The sequence below is a fragment of the Setaria italica genome, chromosome VII, assembly GCF_000263155.2.
Source record: "Setaria italica strain Yugu1 chromosome VII, Setaria_italica_v2.0, whole genome shotgun sequence".
NCBI classification, from domain to species: domain Eukaryota; kingdom Viridiplantae; phylum Streptophyta; class Magnoliopsida; order Poales; family Poaceae; genus Setaria; species Setaria italica.
In genome coordinates, this window is record NC_028456.1 from 34,713,246 (window position 1) to 34,730,404 (window position 17,159).

General features: G+C 46.8%; 3 protein-coding genes across 4 annotated transcripts; all 3 read right to left on the reverse strand.

Moving 5' to 3' along the window:
- Window positions 1–5,064: 5,064 nt before the first annotated feature.
- On the reverse strand, window positions 5,065–7,168 carry LOC101769427 (neo-calmodulin). The gene is made up of 3 exons (XM_004977403.3): window positions 6,702–7,168; window positions 6,231–6,606; window positions 5,065–5,888 (listed from the first exon to the last, which is right to left on the reverse strand). Exons 1-3 carry the CDS (start codon window positions 6,784–6,786, stop codon window positions 5,807–5,809), a joined length of 543 nt encoding a protein of 180 aa, XP_004977460.1. The 5' UTR covers window positions 6,787–7,168; the 3' UTR covers window positions 5,065–5,806.
- A 217-nt stretch (window positions 7,169–7,385) lies between these two features.
- Window positions 7,386–11,404, reverse strand: LOC101769829 (glutamate-rich WD repeat-containing protein 1). Of its 2 annotated transcripts, none has more exons than XM_022828657.1 (13): window positions 11,202–11,404; window positions 10,930–10,983; window positions 10,738–10,844; window positions 10,565–10,643; window positions 9,905–10,078; window positions 9,682–9,780; window positions 9,348–9,516; window positions 9,095–9,198; window positions 8,869–9,008; window positions 8,709–8,781; window positions 8,141–8,253; window positions 7,931–8,048; window positions 7,386–7,777 (listed from the first exon to the last, which is right to left on the reverse strand). In XM_022828657.1, the coding sequence occupies exons 1-13, from the start codon at window positions 11,250–11,252 to the stop codon at window positions 7,622–7,624; spliced, it is 1,437 nt and encodes a 478-aa protein (XP_022684392.1). In that variant the 5' UTR covers window positions 11,253–11,404; the 3' UTR covers window positions 7,386–7,621. The 2 variants fall into 2 exon arrangements, with proteins under 2 accessions (XP_022684392.1, XP_004977461.1); XM_004977404.3 differs by lacking the exon at window positions 10,930–10,983 and adding an exon at window positions 11,038–11,091.
- Window positions 11,405–11,911: 507 nt separating this feature from the next.
- On the reverse strand, window positions 11,912–13,225 carry LOC101770232 (metacaspase-9-like). The gene has a single exon (XM_004977405.3). The coding sequence runs from the start codon at window positions 13,141–13,143 to the stop codon at window positions 12,136–12,138; it is 1,008 nt and encodes a 335-aa protein (XP_004977462.1). The 5' UTR covers window positions 13,144–13,225; the 3' UTR covers window positions 11,912–12,135.
- Between the last annotated feature and the right edge of the window lie 3,934 nt (window positions 13,226–17,159).

The window sequence follows — 17,159 nt, forward strand, 5'->3', positions numbered from 1 at the left end:
GTTGTCGGACTGAAAATAACGGAGCGTCAGGAATCAAAGTTGGACTCGATATTAAATAGGAAATGGAAATTTTTTTAATAATTATGAAAGGAATGATCATTTGTCTGATGTTCTAAAAAGAGATGAAAGGAATGGATCATTTGATTTGTCTGATGTTACTAAAAAGAGATGATACAAGAGAAGAGAGGCTGTTTAGATATGCTCAGTCTAGTCTAATCGATGTTTAGACATCGTTATGCTCTGGTAGTTATAAGATATTGGTTTAGTAGATTTATAATACGATAGGACGGAACCAGTAGTCGAAAGAAACATGGTCAAAGAATAAAAGTCCACGAAGAAAAAAAAATGGCATTTATGATGTGACTGTAACTTCAATAACAGAGCAATCGTTATATAAAATAAATGTTGACAGAAAAAATTGCAAAAGGATCAATGAGTCATCACCAATATATAACGAAGGAACCAGTAGTCGAAAGAAACATGGTCAAAGAATAAAAGTCCACGAAGAAAAAAAATGGCATTTATGATGTGACTGTAACTTCAATAACAGAGAAATCGTTATAGAAAATAAATGTTGACAAAAAAAATGCAAAAGGATCAATGAGTCATCAGCTATATATAACGAAGAGACGTAGACATCAGCACAAATAAAAACGCATAATGAGACCTCAATACAATATAACCAATCCATCTATTATACCTAACTAGCACACATACCCGTGCGTTGTAACGGCTATGAAACTGCAGTAGATTCGATTGTGTTTTCAGGCTACGGTTGTGCTTCTTGGTTGTTTCACCATCTACATTTATGAATGAGTACGACCTAAAGATTTTGCTTGATAAAAATGAAGAAATCTCTTCTCATCATAGCTCTTAGTAGTGACATTGGGACCGTCAGATATCTTTCCAACGTAAAATGTAACACCTGGAATTTTAATTTGCTTATTTTTGGATGTATTCTGTTTTGGACATGGAGAAGGTGCTTACCGTAGCGAAGCATACCTAATTAACCTCTCTAAAAAGCACTTCGCCCCAAGTTAGCATTGTCAGATACCTACAGAATCACATTACACGTCAATACATTGCTTCCAAAAGGAAATTTTTTTGAAATAAAAGGATAATCAACCGTATGTAGCTTACTTTGCTTTTCATCAGAGCAGGTAATACCTAATGCCAGGCAGCTGCAAGGGAGTTACGGTCTCACACTCGTTGAGCTGTGCAGTTCCGTCGATAACCAGCAACTCCAGAAGATTTGACTTTTTGGACTTCTTGAGCAATTGGCCAATACTAAAAGCAAATCTGTCCGTCAGCACACCATACAACCTGGAAGAGCTGGAAACTGTGCAGAGAATGCATTTCGTTCTCTGCAGAAAATACAATTGATTTTGCCTCACGCTGTAATAATTTGGAAGCTCAAAGTTTTTGTGAAGATACGTCAACTCTCGCACATATAGGATCTGGCCAGCTTGGACTTGGATTTATTGCATGCATTACCGCGTGACACCCGGGGCTCGTTCGAGGTCTTCAACCCTTCCTCCTCCGCCGTCGACCCACCCTCCACGTTCCGCCCGGCCGCCGCCACCAAGTCCACCTGCTCGCTCATCTAGGAAGTAGCTGGCGGCATCGAGTATGTCGGCAAGCTGACTCAACAGGCGGATGAGTGGGAACTCGTGCAGATCAACCAGCAGACTGGCCGGCCGCACGGCGTGTCCGCCCGCTCCTCTGGTGGTGGGCAACAGACGCCCTGCGCGCCTGAATAGGCAAGGCCCTTGGGCTGCAAGCGTAAAAAATTCAAGACACGAAGCAAATTGTGAGAGATTGGAGTCAATCATGGGATTTTGTGATGAATTCCTTGGCAGAAGTTGCAGCGAGAGGGGCCTCAACATATCCTTGAAGGACGTCGGTCGCGCCTGGGCGTGACGGCGTGTTAATCTCGGAGACGACGGCAGCGTAGCCGACCTTTAGGCGCATCGCGGCGTCGACCCACACGTCGTTGGCGAACCACACTTTGGGGCCCTCCATCGTCGCCAGAGCTATCGGAGAGGATGCCTCGCACATATCCAATTCCAAACCGATCTCTCTGATGGCTCCTTGCCGCCTGGGCCTCACATCACGTACGAGCTCACGTATTTGACTGCAGTGCAAACGTGTAGGATCGAGTCGGTCGAGTTCCTTCTCCTGCCCGAACGAAAGCCCACTCCAGGCCGGTACGGACCAAAATTTTGCCAGGATGACAGCGAACAAAGAACGGACGCGTTGCGACTTGCGTGCGAGAGGGACGGATTGCGGGTTGATTACTAAAAACTTGAGGGGGGTTTTCGCAAAATTACCATGACGGTTGAAGGATTGAAAGAAACATCCTCTCTTTAATATTAGGTATAGATTCTATTCCTTCCTACATAGTATCACGAGTTTAGGGTTTCACATCCTAAGCCAAACTTTCCGGTTCCGCTAGTCCTCCCTGCCGCGCCGCCGGCCGTCCTTCACGGCGTGCATCCAGCGCGCCCCCTCGATGGCCTCCTAGCGTGCCCCCGGGGAGGTTGCCCGTGACCTCCGCCGGGGGCAGCGCCCTCCGTCTCTGCGGCGGATCCAACTAATCCGCCACCCTCCGTTGTCAAGAAAGATCAGATAGTGAAGAAACCCACCCGGGTGCTGTCCTCCCTCCTCATCTCCGTCGCCCTCAGCCACGCGCCTTTGCTCCTCGCGCCGTCGCCCTCGGTCGTGCGCCTATGCTCCTCACGCCTCTGCTCTGCGCACCTCTACTCCTCGCGCCGCCGCCCTCGGTCGCGCGCCTCTGCTCCTCACGTTGCTGCCCTCGGCCACGCGCCTCTGCTCCTCGCGTCGTCACCCTCCGCCGCGAGCCTCTACTCCTTGAGCCGCGGCCCTCGGCCGCACATTCCCTGCACCGCGCTCACCACCACCTCGCACCGCCGTCCCTTGGCGCGCGATTTCCTTATGCCACCCCGTCTTCTACGTGCACTCGGAGGTTCTACACAAGATGCTCTTGCTGTGTCTTCTTCTTTTGCCCAATCAGAGATCGGGATTGTGTCGCCCACTGCCCGTCGACCTCTCACCCCTACTTCGACATCGGCGTCGACTTTACCAGCTCCTGCCCCGTCTCCGACTGTGCGGCATGGTGAGATGGACAACGCCCTAGGGGACACCCTTGTGCACCGTCCTTCTCGCTACTTCATCCGCATGTCGACCTGCCCCGGCTCGTCGTCACCTCCACCGATTGGGACACCTCCGCCGATTTCGCCCATCGTCATCTAGCCTCGCGCATACTCGGTCTGATCGGCCGATGTGCATGATTCACCCAGCTCCTGTGATGTTCATCCTCGTATTGCGTGCCTCTTCCTGGAGTATAGAGGGCTACCGCTGCATCGCATCTTCGGGCAGCAGTGGCGCCTTCCGTGGTCTACTTCGCCATTGCATCCTCACCGCCGCCGACCACATCAACGACCTCATCATCACTACTAGTCGTTGCGCCTTGCGCGCATGGTCTTCGTCGGGCTTTTCCAGATCTTCGCCGTCTCTTTCGAGCTCCGCCGCTGCGTCATCCGGATCATCAGACCTTGCGTTAGATCATCCGAGTCTACTTCCTTGCTTCGTCCAGCACCTCGTCGCCAGCATGGCCATCTCATCTCGCGGAGACTGTCTACTGCCAGTAGCCTCCAGGCTTTGTCGACCCTACCGCCCCAGATCACGTCTGTCTCCTGCAAAAGTCCTTATATGGACTGAAGCAAGCCTCGAGGGCTTGGTACTAGCGGTTCGCCTTCTTTCTTCGATAGCTCGGCTTCGTCGTCTCCGACACCTCCCTCTTTATTTACAAAGAGGGGTCGAGCATCGCCTACCTGCTGCTCTACATCGATGACATCGTCCTCACCGCCTCATCCTCAACTCTCCTCCAGCACATCATCTGAGTTTTCCATCACGGACCTTGGCGATCTGCACCACTTCCTCAGCATCTCCGTCACGCATTCTTCCCAGGGTCTGTTCCTGTCCCAGTGACAATATGCCCTGGATCTTCTTCAGTGTGTTGGCATGGCTGAGTGTCACTCTACAACGACTCCTATTGACACTCATGCCAAGCTCTCAGCACACGATGGCGCCAAGCTCAAGGACGGCTCTTCAAACCAGAGTCTCGTTGGGGCTCTTCAGTACCTCACCCTAACTCGACCTGACCTGGCGTATGCGGTTTAGCAGGTGTGCCTCTTCATGCATGACCCGCGCAAGCCCCACCTTACCCTGATCAAGCGCATCCTGCGCTATTTGAAGGGCACGCTCTCCTCCGAGCTTCACATCGGCACCGGCCCTGTTCAGTCTCTGACTGCCTACTCCGACACCGACTGGGCTTGCTGCCTGGACTCTCGACGCTCCACCTTCGGCTTCTGCGTCTACCTCAGCGACAATCTGGTGTCTTGGTCCTCCAAGCGCCAGACCATGGTGTCTCGTTCCAGTGCTGAGGTGGAGTACCGAGCTATGGCCCATGCTGTAGCGGAGTGTTGCTGGCTTCGCTAACTTTTTCAGGAGCTTCATGTACCGCTTGCTTCGGCCACTGTTGTTACAGACAATGTGAGTGCTGTCTATATGACAGCAAACCTGGTGCATCATCAGCACACGAAGCACATCGAGATTGATACCCACTTCGTCCGTGAGAAGGTGGCATTGAGTGAGGTCCAGGTCCTCCATGTGCCATCCTCTCATCAGTTCGTGGACATCATGACGAAGGGCTCGCCAACTCCATTGTTTACTGAGTTCAGGTCCAGTCTTTGCGTCCATGATCCTCCCGCTGCGACTGCGGGCAGGTATTAGGAAGTATATATGTGTATTAGGAAGTATTTATCTTTCCATATACACTTGATGTATTCCTTGTACTCCAAGCCATATTGGCCATATAGAGAGAGGTCAACCCCCCAATTGGGGTGTGTGGTGTTTCCCCATCTACTTCTCTACAAAGAGCAATATCCAATAAAATAAAAGAGGGTGCCTAAGCTCAGGTAACAGGCTCAAGAAAAGAGCTTACACACAAAGATCAATCTTATAAAAGAAACACAAGTATTCGTGAACTATGATTCAGAAGCTGATTTCTATTCATAGGATTCTTCAATCACCAATAAATTGGATGCGCTAAGTTACAGAGATTCGTAATTTATATTTGGTTCTTCAACAACATATAGTTACTTATATGTATAAACTGCAATTTGCTACTATTCTACAAAAACCTTTCCAAGACCTTAAAGGACGTTGTCTGGAAATCCAAGGATCTGCAAATTCAACCTTCTGCTTAGCGGAACCTCAGGAGAGGAAGGGTGGCAAACTATTTGAGTCCCATTCTTCCAAGAAATTCCATTTAAGTAGTCCGGATCAGCAAATCTGTTCACTTCATTCTATAAGTACCGGTGGGGGGCCTGGCAAATTGTGCTAGTCCTCTACCATTGTTGTAAAATGCTGCATTTTCAGAGGCCACACTGCTTGCTGTAGGCTGTAGCTGGAGTGAAGCTCATTCAGTAGATTTTGTGAGTATGTGAGCTTTGTAAATCCATGTATGCCAATGTATCATGTTGAAACACTATGCGCAGAATCTGGAAATGAGGTATGGTCTTGCACTCTTGCTCTTGCTATGTTGCCCCATTTTCTAGTACTGAACAGAAGAGCTTAAGCAGGTTTTTCATCGTTTGAGAAAACCTGGCGAGTTAATTGAGAACTCATATTGGTTGCCGTTTCAATTTCCCCCCATTTACACAGTGAATGTTGTTACATTTCTCTCAGCTGTCAGCTAGAAACGAAGGTGGCAGAGTGGGTTTCAGAGGATTGTACATGAGGGACAGAAACTCTTGGAGTGAGATAAGTCGCTCCCATGGCCTTCCAACTCCTGGTTCCTTCGCCTGCACAATGATGTAAGAACCCAACATAAGTGCCAGGCTCAGGGTTGAGATGCAAATCAAGCATGAGTAGTAATTTCAGCTCAACTTATTTCAATGCATGTATGTTTATGTGAAATATGTGGATTTGTTGAGTACCGTCGGCGTCTAACTTGGCGGCTGATTCGCAAGATCCGAAATGCAAGAACCCAATTCCAGCTTAAACGATTATTTGAGCAAGCACCAATAATCAATACCTAGTTTGATTGCCTTATGCTGATTTACGTGCCACAAGAATGTGATGCATGCAAATTTTGCAACGCAACAAAGTGCCAAATCAATAATGCAAATTGGATGGTGACTCACTTGGCCAGCATGACCTTGGCGAACTCGGTGTAGTTGATCTGGCCGTCGCCGTCGACGTCGGCCTCGCGGAGCATCTCGGCGAGCTCGTCGTCGGAGAGGCGCTCGCCGAGGTTCTGGAGGACGTGGCGGAGCTCGTCGCGGGAGATGAAGCCGTTCTGGTCCTGGTCGAAGACGCGGAAGGCCTCGCGAAGCTCCTCCTCGTCGGCGCCGTTGGCCTCCCGCATCTGGCGCGCCAGGAGGGTCAGGAACTCCTGGAAATCGATGGCGCCGCTGCCGTCGGCGTCCACCTCCTTCACCATCTCCTGCAGCTCCTCCTCGGACGGGCTCTGCCCCAGCGAGCGCATCACCGTGCCAAGCTCCTTGCTCGTGATCGTCCCTGCATGCATTTTTAATGTCAATTGCGATCGCAGTTCATCTTTGTCGATGAACAATGCAAAATTGCAAATGCAATCCAGTTCAGAAATGGCATACCGTCGCCATCTTTGTCGAAGAGGCTGAAGGCCTCCCGGAACTCCTCGATCTGCTGCTTGGACAGCTGCTGCTCCACCTCGTCCATTCTCTTCGTCGATCGATCGATTCAATCGGCTGCTGATTTTTTGATCTCTTAATTCCGTTGGAGGCACCACACGATGGATGGACGACAAGCAACGATGGATGGATGCAGACTGATTTGTGGTTAATCGCGGGACGGCAAAAGGTGAATTATTACCCCCCGCCCCCGAGTTCGTCCTCGGTTGTTCGTGCTGATTTTTATAGAAATGAGTGGTCGAAATTGCACCTCAAAAGTCATGCGAAAAAAACACATTTTTTTTTTACCACAGATAGTACATATAAGTACGCGTTTCTTCTAGACTTTAGCAGCAAGGAGTGGGAAGTCTAGATGACATGAAAGCTGATCAACGCTTCAGGAAGGATCAAAGTAAACTGCTCGTGAAATTTCACCAGATAATACTTTCTTCAATCTTTTCCTTATACTCTGTACATTATTTAATAGAAAGAATATGTGCCTACCTGATAGATTTAATTTTCTGCAAAAGGCAGCACTTACACAGCAGCATATGCAAATGGGCGGCTGCCAAATTTTCCGGAACGAACAAAGACGGCATCAATGAGCCATATCCACAGCCTATAGATACTACGCTACAAATGCAACAATTCAAAAACAGCTTGAATTATTAGAGGGTAAAACATTTCGATAGAGACTACTTGGCAAAAACATGTGCATATTAAAACTTATCTATATAGCATAGCATATAATGTCAACCAATCAAAATTTCTCATCCTGCTTGAAAACAGCTTCATAGCGCTCCATGCAAATGGCAGCTAAACAGGGATACACTACTGGATACATAAACCTGGAAGTGCAAGTTGCATGGTGCTACCAAAAACATCTATGGCTCAGCAGATGCCATCGTTGCATCAGTGTTGCCAGGAATGGTTGTATCAATGTTGCTGGGCATCAACACATTGAAGCCGTCAATTGCTGTTGATACGATCATTGAGGGTATCTGTGGGTGCCAATGCAGTTCTTTCAAATCTCTCTGGCCCTGCTCATACAAACAGTCAGGGTCATGTATTTCACTCTTTACAAGCAATAGAACTGTGCAGGAAAAATGATGCAGCCACCAACGGTGAGGCCATAAGTCGGTTAATTTCTAACGCCATCATGATAAAATGAGAGAAAAATTTAATAGTAGTACCTGATGAACAAAGAGAAGTTGTGGGGGTAAATCTTCAGGTGCATTTGCCTGCTCTTTCATCTTCGCTCTGAACTCAGCTTCCTCTTCTGCATCTCTTTCCAATGAAAGGTCCCAAATTCTAAATCCAGACAATCATGAGAGGTGTCAGCAAATACTGGGAAAACATTTTGGCAATCCAGTGGATCTAAAACAGGGAGGAGGGAGTGTTACGTGAGTTGATGATCTTCGGATGTTACAGCTAATGATGATGCTTCATGTGGACTCCACTCGATAGATGTAATTGCTTTCTTGTGGTACTCAAAATGTGCTACCAACGAGTCCTCCTACCATTACAATAGAGAGCATAAAGAAAAAAGATTCACAAGCAATAGTGAAGTACATAGCCACAATTACTATCATCAATACAAATAGCCGAATATGTCAAGATAAACTGGGCAACATGACAAGGGTACTACACCACGGTAACCAGCTGCACTGATTTGTGCAAAGTGCACTATTTACATACTAGCAATGATGCAAATATCTACTGTAGGCTATCTATTTCAAAAATCTAGTAGCAAGAACGTAGCTTATAGATTTTGATCTATTAGATGGTTTATTCATTTTCTAATATCTTCGGAACACCCAATCATGTGTAATTTTCTTTCCACATATTGCACAGAGGCAAACAGGGCCCAATTTAGAGCAAATTATAGAAACACAAATTAAGGAAAATGTCAAGTTGGTTACACCGAAACTCACAAGCATAGAAAATTCTGATATATCAAGAAGGAAATACCTGAATTGATCTAAGATCACGAACTGAGAAACTGCCATCATCACACCCTGAAGCTATCATGCAGCTAGCAAGCCTGATAATGCAAGTCAGAACATGTGTAAAATACTATGCAGCAGAAGTTATAGTACTCATAAGGTTAAGAGTTTTCCAGTGGATATACCTATTCCATGAGATAACATTAACATCGGTTTTATGAGCCTTGACAGACATACGAGGTTTCTTCCCTGTACGTATATCCCATATCGCTATTGTACCATCCACAGAACAAGAGGCAAATATGTCGGCTTCCGTGGGACTCCACTGCAAGGATATACTTATATTAGTTGAGACAATCACATTCAAGGAAACATATGAATAGGTACATGATGCATCATTCAGTGGCATGCCTGAAGATCTTCAACACTTGCAGAGTGTCCAACAAATGGATTTGGATCTACATTCCAGTTGGTTGGAGTTGGCTCCCACAGGTGAATGCACTTATTGCAGTCACCTGCATAGAAAAATCATTAAGTCATTCCATCAAAATATCTATACACGAAATTAAATGGTACCAATAATCTATGGACATGGAATAGAGAGAACCACATCAAAATATTTTAGATGACAAACATTGTGAAATGGACAAGATCATGTACACACCGGAAACAAGTCTTCCAGCAACAAGCGGACTCCAATCAATTGCATATCCCTCATCTTTATGGCCACTAAATACTTTCACAGGTAAGTGTTTGTGGATTATGTCATCTTCTTTGGGTGCAGGTGCCCCTGACTCAGCTAAAGAATTAAGGAAGGAGCTCAAGTCCCACACCTGCATATTTAGCAACCGGCAATGCACAAAAAAAGTCAAAATAGTGCATTCTGTTTCTGGACAGGTTTTCAAAAAGAAATACAATGCATATAGAATAGATGACAGGTTTAGATTGCCATTGATCACAATAACTGAAAAAGAAGTGTGAGGTAAGAACTGAATTACCTGAACATGACCAGTATCACCCCATGTAGCACATATATGTGGTTTTTGAGTCATTGAGCGTATCCGATTTACACAACCCGCATGGGCCACTTTTTTTAGCTGGTACATTGAAATGTAGCAACAGAACACATCACAAACTGTGTATCAGCATTACTTGCTAGATAATGAAAAACCTTGATTTTTGTGGCATAGTTTAGAATTATGATCTTGATTAGAAACATACATGTAAGATGGGCTTTGTATCCTCATTAATTTCTTCATCTTCTTCATCGCTGCTGCTGTCACTATCCACATCAGTGTCACCATCAACTGCTGAAGGTGGTATAGGTTCCCGCTTCTTCCCACTTATGTTAGAAAGCTTGAAAATGCCAATATAATTCCATGGAGCCTTCTCAGCCTGAAGAACAGTTTAGCTCCAAACTCAGAGAGACAAAACTAATGTTTAATGATTATTTGCATTTCCACCAATCTTTTGACATCCTTTAAGCTGAAATGTCCAGAGGAAGACCAATTCATTCATAAAACTTCTAATGATCCAAATTCGCTCATTCGCAATCAATTACAATTTGTAGTAAGAATCAGGGTATAAATGCCCACAAGTTTCTGGCACGTTTTTTCTCTTTTGAGCTTAGAATCAGCAATGGCACACTTTTCAAATAAAAAAAAACTTAATAAGAACACAAATACAAACATGCAACACCATAGCATGTTCCGGTGACATTTTCTGCAAAATTAAAATTAAACTATAGAAGAACAGGTGCAATAGTACAAATTAATATTCCTGTAGAAACGATAATTTAGAAAAGTAAAAAAAACTATGTGAAAGACATGAAGTCAAGAAGTAAACATGTCTAGGTTTTGAAGTTGTAAAGAGTAACGCAACCTGTGTTCCAGCAACACCATAGAATGTATGGGGGAACTCTGATCGGACGAGTCCAAGTTGATCGCGCACAACATCAAAACTGCAACGGAAGGTTATTCATTGAGAATGGATCACATATTGGCCTTAACTTACACCCAAATAAAGAAACAATGCCCTATGCGGGGAAACATTACCTCAAGCAAGACCAGCCAATGCTAAACCCTCGGAGATAATTGTAAGCCTCAGGATCAAACTGGAGCTCCTCCCCATCTTCCAGTGCATCTACACCCGGTTGCCAGACCTAAGACGAAGCACTAATTAAGGGTATAGCTCGCACACTGTATTCCGGCTGTGTGAAAAAAAAGGATAGGAAATTTCTTCCTCACCTTGGCCGGACCAGAGGCAACCACAGGATTAGATGACGATGAAGCTTCAACTTTCTTCATCCCTATTCCGGCTGTGTGAAAAAAAAGGATAGGAAATTTCTTCCTCACCTTGGCCGGACCAGAGGCAACCACAGGATTAGATGACGATGAAGCTTCAACTTTCTTCATCCCAGAAATACAGAAGAATTAGGCAAGTGAAGCAAAGAACATACTGAAACAGCTGAAGAAACAAGCATCAATTGGAGCTCCAGAAATAGTATCTTGTATGGTACCTTGGTCTTCTTGGATTTAGCCTTCTTGGCCTTCTTGATGGTGCGACCCATGAGTGAAAGAAATCAATAAACTATTGCAGGACAGAGCGCCGCAGAGGTAGCCGGTGGCCGGCGGGCGGGCGGAGCTGCGACTGCGAGGGACGGGGAGGGGAACAGCGGAGTGGCGGTGGTCGGCTACTCGGGTAACGGGTATTGGCGGCGGCCGTGCCCTTCAGCCCCAGGGTTTCTTCGTGTTCCCTCCGTTGCCAATATTGGGCTGGGCCGAGAGGTTTATGGTGGGCTGTGTGGGCGTTGCTTAGTGGACAGTCATTTCCAGCCCAGGAATTCTTTTCATGCATTCGAGCCCAGGAAATTTAAAAGTTTGCTCCATTCCCTTTCCTGTAATTTTAAAAGGTTGCTCCACTCTGGCATATCTAAAATTTTACATAGATTCACAACAGAAAATTAAGATTATAATAATAGGTATGTAAACTAATATGTAACTATTTCCTTTAATATAATGTAATTTTATAAATATTGTTAGTCAATGTTAGAAAAATAAAATGGCCTATATTTGGACAAACCTAATAAATAGTTGAAGTTAAGTTTGTGATTAGATGAAGTAAATAGCAGACCACAATTTTCAATGACTTTGAGGAGATGAGGAGAAATTGGCATCAGGTGATTGGCTAACAGGCGCCGGAGAAATGGTGGTGGGAATATGATCGATATAAGTAGAGGCCATGCTATAGGTTCTGCTACTTGCGGCCGGCTGCAGATGCAGCTGCAGCAGCCAGCACACAGCCGAGCAGGGCCAGAAAAGATTTTGTTCTTCGGCATGAAAAGTCACATATTGCATGTAAGCAGAGTAATAATGGCATGTCATCATCATGATATGGTTCGTATGCGTTCATATCCACGCGTAACTAAGATCACACTCGCACAAATCACAGATTCACAGCGCGGGCATGGCGGCGGGCTCCTTCTCCTCCTGCTGGCAGAGGAACGGCGCGTCGGCGTTGGCGTCGCTGCAGTAGAGGCAGGGGTGCTGCTCGAACCCCTTCTCGCGCAGCACCTCCCTGGCCCGGGTCACCACCTCCCGGTTGCTCACCGGCGCCGGGTGCGCCGCCAGCACGGCCTGCACCGCGCTGCTGAACGCGCCGCACGCCTTGCTGCCCCCCTCCCCCGCCGCCTCGTCGTCGTCGTCGTCCCCCGACACGTCCGCGGACGTCTCGTCCGTCTGGCACCCGCTCAGCAGGATCCCGCCGTCGGGGCTCGGCGCGCTGTCGTGGTGGCGCGGGTGGTGGAACTTGTCGCTGGCGTCAGCGCCGAAGAGCGCGAGGAGGTGGTCAGCGACGTGGTGGGACGCGCCGAGACCCGAGGCGCCGGAGAGGTAGCCGACGACGGCGGCGTACGGGAGGAAGCGGGCGCGGGCAGAAGCAGCTGGTGGTGCAGGGCTGTCAACGGCGAGGTCGGCGACGGAGGGCCCGATCTGCTCCTTCTCCTGGTCGATGAGTCCGCCGCTGTGGCACGAGTCGGACACCATGGTGAAGGTCGCGCCCTGCGGCACACGGTCCACGAGCTGCCGGAAATCCACGTCCGTGATGAGGTTGAAGTCGCAGGGCACGATGGCCTCGTCGTAGCCGTGGCCGTGGCGGCGCGGGACGAGCGTGCCGTGGCCGCTGTAGTGGAAGAAGAGCACGTCCCCGGGCGCCGCGCGGGCCACCATCTCGGACAGCGCGCGCTTGATGTTGGTGCCGGTGGGGAGCACGGCGGACGGCGAGGAGCCGCGGCCGCCGTCGTCGTCGGTGAGGAAGGTGATGTCGCGGGGCGCGAAGCCGAAGCGGGCAACGAGGGTGTCGCGCATGACGAGAACGTCGTTGATGCAGCCCCGGAGCTCGTCCGGCGTGCCGGCGTAGTTGCAGCCGACCAAGGTAGCCAGCATCTGCTTCTTCCCCTCCATCGGTGGCAACCTGCAACTGTTTCCGGTTGACGCTTGTCACGGCGAATTGAATTATTTGCTAGCTCTGGTGTGTGTGCTTCTTCATCAGTGCAGTGCGATGGAGATCGGCAGCTAGATTGTCCCGTTAAATAGAGATCGATGGGTACGTGTTGATCTCTGTTGCTTGGCTTGTGGATGCAAGAAACAATCTGCGTTTTGAGTAAAGCAAGCTACTGGAGTTAGTATGTCCGTGACATGCAAGTAGAAGCAAGCAATTAGTACTAATTAATGGGCAGCCACATCATCGTCGTCTCAGGTTGAATCCTGGTCAGCTTCCAGTCAGTAAGATGAATCGTCACGCAGCGAATCATAGCACCAAGGAGCAGATGCTTATGAATGTCCAGGGGGCAAAAGTTAAAAGTAGTGGTGCCAAGAATGTACTACATGATAAACTTGATCGTCGTCCTATCCTATCTAGCTACTACCCAAAACGTCAACAATACTAAGAATGTAAAGGCATGGTGATGTGTTCCTTTCAAGTTCCCCTCAGAGGAGAGGAACTAATCTCTGATGAATTGCGTTACTTCAGACTCCACAGCCATTGCAGTATACAGTTCCCTTCAAAGCGTGCCCTATCTCTAATTGTCAGTATAATCATAGTCTAAACATAAATTTAGGTTGAATTATTGTAACAGTACGTGTTGACGCAAAATCTGGATCTCAGACTTCTACGTTGAACAACACGGACGCATGGAGTGGAGAAGGAGGAGTCCAGCACGGGTGTCCAAGTCAAGAAGGAGGTCCGAGACTAATTCAGTTCGAGTCGCTAAGATGAAGGACCAAAGCAACTCAAGTTCGAGCCCACCTCGGAGTCCAGGAGCAGGGCACACCAATAACGACGCACGGTTCACATGCGGAGTCCGTTTAGGACATTCTTTATATGGATGGAAAGAGAATTTCATAGAGTTTCGAACGGCACCAGTCCCACGTCAAAATTCCATCTATTAGGGTGTTGCGCCACCGTTTTTTGAGTCGTTGGCTCGTTTATCGTGTTGGAGTCCATAGGGGTGCGTCAAGAGGGTCATCCACGACCTAACGCTCGTATATTCAGTAGCCGTCACCACATTAGGGCTTGTATTTTGTTTAGTTCTAGTTTTCCTTTGAGAAACTGAGATTGATTCATTGTAACTGTAGCGACAAGTCCTTCTATGGGCCCCTGTTCTTGTTCTTCTCGGCTGTGTCGATTAGTCATTTGGAATTGAGAACTTGAATCTCTTATTTCAGATCTATTTCATATACATCTGCAATTTCAAATTGTGTGTTTATTTTTTTCTTGTGTTCTTCGATTCGCTTGGAAGGAAAGTCTTTTTTACGAGGTCAATCGAGTTGCGGTTGGTTTATAACCAACTGAGCAGCAATGTAGTAAGGGTTTGAGAAGTACTACATGATAAGCCCTGGCGCCTCTCTTCTTTCCATCTTCTTTGGATTAGCTGACGAGGACTTGTCCCCCGTCGATCTGCTGTTGTTCTTCTCCAGCGACCTAAACGCCAGGCAGGAACTCCATGCATGATCGCCTCGATCTCCATGGATGTCGACGAGCGAGTCCATCTCTAGCTTGTTGCCCAACTCACTAGTAGTACGTACATGTGGAGCATGCGTGCGTAGTACGTGCTAACACTAGATGATAACGATGATTATTGCATATCTTGTATGGAAAAAGTGCTTGGAAGGCCGTTACCAGGCAAGTTAAAAGCTGAATTCTCGGATTGATCGAGCTGGATCCATCCAAGTCGGTCGGGATTATGAGAAGAAAAAGAAAAAGGAAAGGAAATCCTTCTCTCCGCCGTCGCTCGTTTGCAGGCCCGCTGGCCCGGTCCGATTGGGATTCGTAGTTGGTCCGGATCCTCATATATATCAGCAGCCCAATCGTCCTGTCCGTCCGTATCAGCAGCGACAGCGCGTCCTGCCTTCCCGCGGAACCAGTAGTCGACGCCGCCGCCCGTCGCGGACCTCTACAACTCGCCGGCCAGGACCGATCGCTGGCTGCAGGCTGAGTTCGCGCCATGACCAACCACCCAACAAGCCAACAAACAACAGCAGACCACCATCACCGTGCTAACCCAACCAGCATCAACACTAGACCAAGTACTCGATTCTGCCATCTTCCACCGGTATGCTGTATGCATCGCATGCATGTTCAACACAACCTTATTACTCTCCTTTTTATCCCCATCGAGCTAAGTTTTTTTTTTAATTTTCATGCTTTGCTTACTGGTATAATAAAGATGAGATTTCTGTACTTTGGGATGCTGCCTGACACGTTAAATTAATCCATGGGTGTGATCCCTTCTTCACAGGACATCTTGTACAGGATCGCGTCCAAGCTGCCACCAAAGGAGTTTGCAAGAACTAGTGTTTTGTCAACCGAGTGGAGAGGATGCACGTCCTCGGCGTGTCCCAGGCTAACGTTTGATGTTGTCGCCATGTGCAAATGCAAGAGGGAGGACTTGACGTACAAACACGTCTGGCAATTCTTCTTGGATGTCCACAACATTTTGTGGAAACACATCGGCAAGGTGGTTGAAACGCTTCATGTCAAAATCAATTTCGAAGACAGCATATTTATGGCTCACCCTATTGACACTTGGGTAGATTTCGCCGCCAGTACTTCAAGGACAAAGAACCTCATTTTGGATCTAAAGCCCAAAAGATTTTTGGAATACATGGATACGGAGCTATATGTGTTTCCTTTCCAACTTTTAGACCGGGAAAGCATATCACGTCTACAGCACATGCAACTCAGCTTCGTATCTTTGGATCCACCTTCACATTTCAAAGGTTTCCCAAATTTAAGAAAGCTTCATCTACAAATGGTGCATGTCAGTAGGAAGGATCTTGAGAATATGTTGTCCCATTGCTACACACTTGAGTGGCTCCATATAGACAGATGTCGACTCGACGATGAACTAATAGTGGATAGTCCACTACCCCGTCTAACCTACTTGAGAGTTGAATTTTGCTTGACCAAGATAAGATTCAATGCTGTGAATCTTGCTACCTTTGAGTACGTTGGATGCTTAATACCGATTGATCTTGTACGATCTTTCAAGCTGCAAAGTGCAAATATTACGTTCCTGAATGCAATTTTTCAGCATGTGCTCATATCCCTTCTCAATGGTCTTCCAAGTGTACAGAGCCTGACTTTGGACATTCGTTTTCAACGTATAGAGGTAGATCCCTAAAGGAATCTTGTCCTTAATTTTTTACTTATCTTACGTATTCATTTCATTGACCCATGTGTTTTCTCTTTCAGAAGCAATGGTTGTGGGATAACCCGTTAAAGTTTACTAATCTTAAGCACTTACAGTTGTTATTGTATACATTACGCCGAGATCTTGACAGGGTTCTTTATTCACTCGCGTTTCTGAGAGCGACTCCATTTATTGAAAAGTTGGAGGTCCATGTAAGTGATATCATCCTTATTCTAGCTATTTTGCTCAGATCATGTTTCATAGATTTATACTGAAGTGTGACATAATATCATCTTATTATTGAGGGTCCGTGGAATAAGATTACACAAAGTTGTTTTCGTTCGTTACGTGAGTGTCTATGAGCACTTTGGTCAATTGTGTGCTATTTTTTATAATAAAGAATCGAATTTAGGACAATATTTCCAATGTTGACCAAAAAAATCAATCATAGTATTTTTGTTCATATTACATCGCATGTGATGAATATTATAACAGATGAATATGGTGGCCATGCTTTGCTTCAGTTATCCATAGATGACACTTTGTCTTGTTTACGCTTTGCAGTTCAATGGCTGTGATTTATGGTTGTCAGAAGCGGGTCCATGTAGGAAAGACCTTGGACAATGTAGATATGTTCACTTGAAGCACATATGGATCACAGGATTCAAAGCAGCAAGAGGGCAACTTGAATTTCTTTTACATGTTATCGAAAATGCACCTACACTTGAGGTCCTTTTATTACAAATCGGTCAATACCCACCTTTTCCACTTGGAGTCGATGGACCG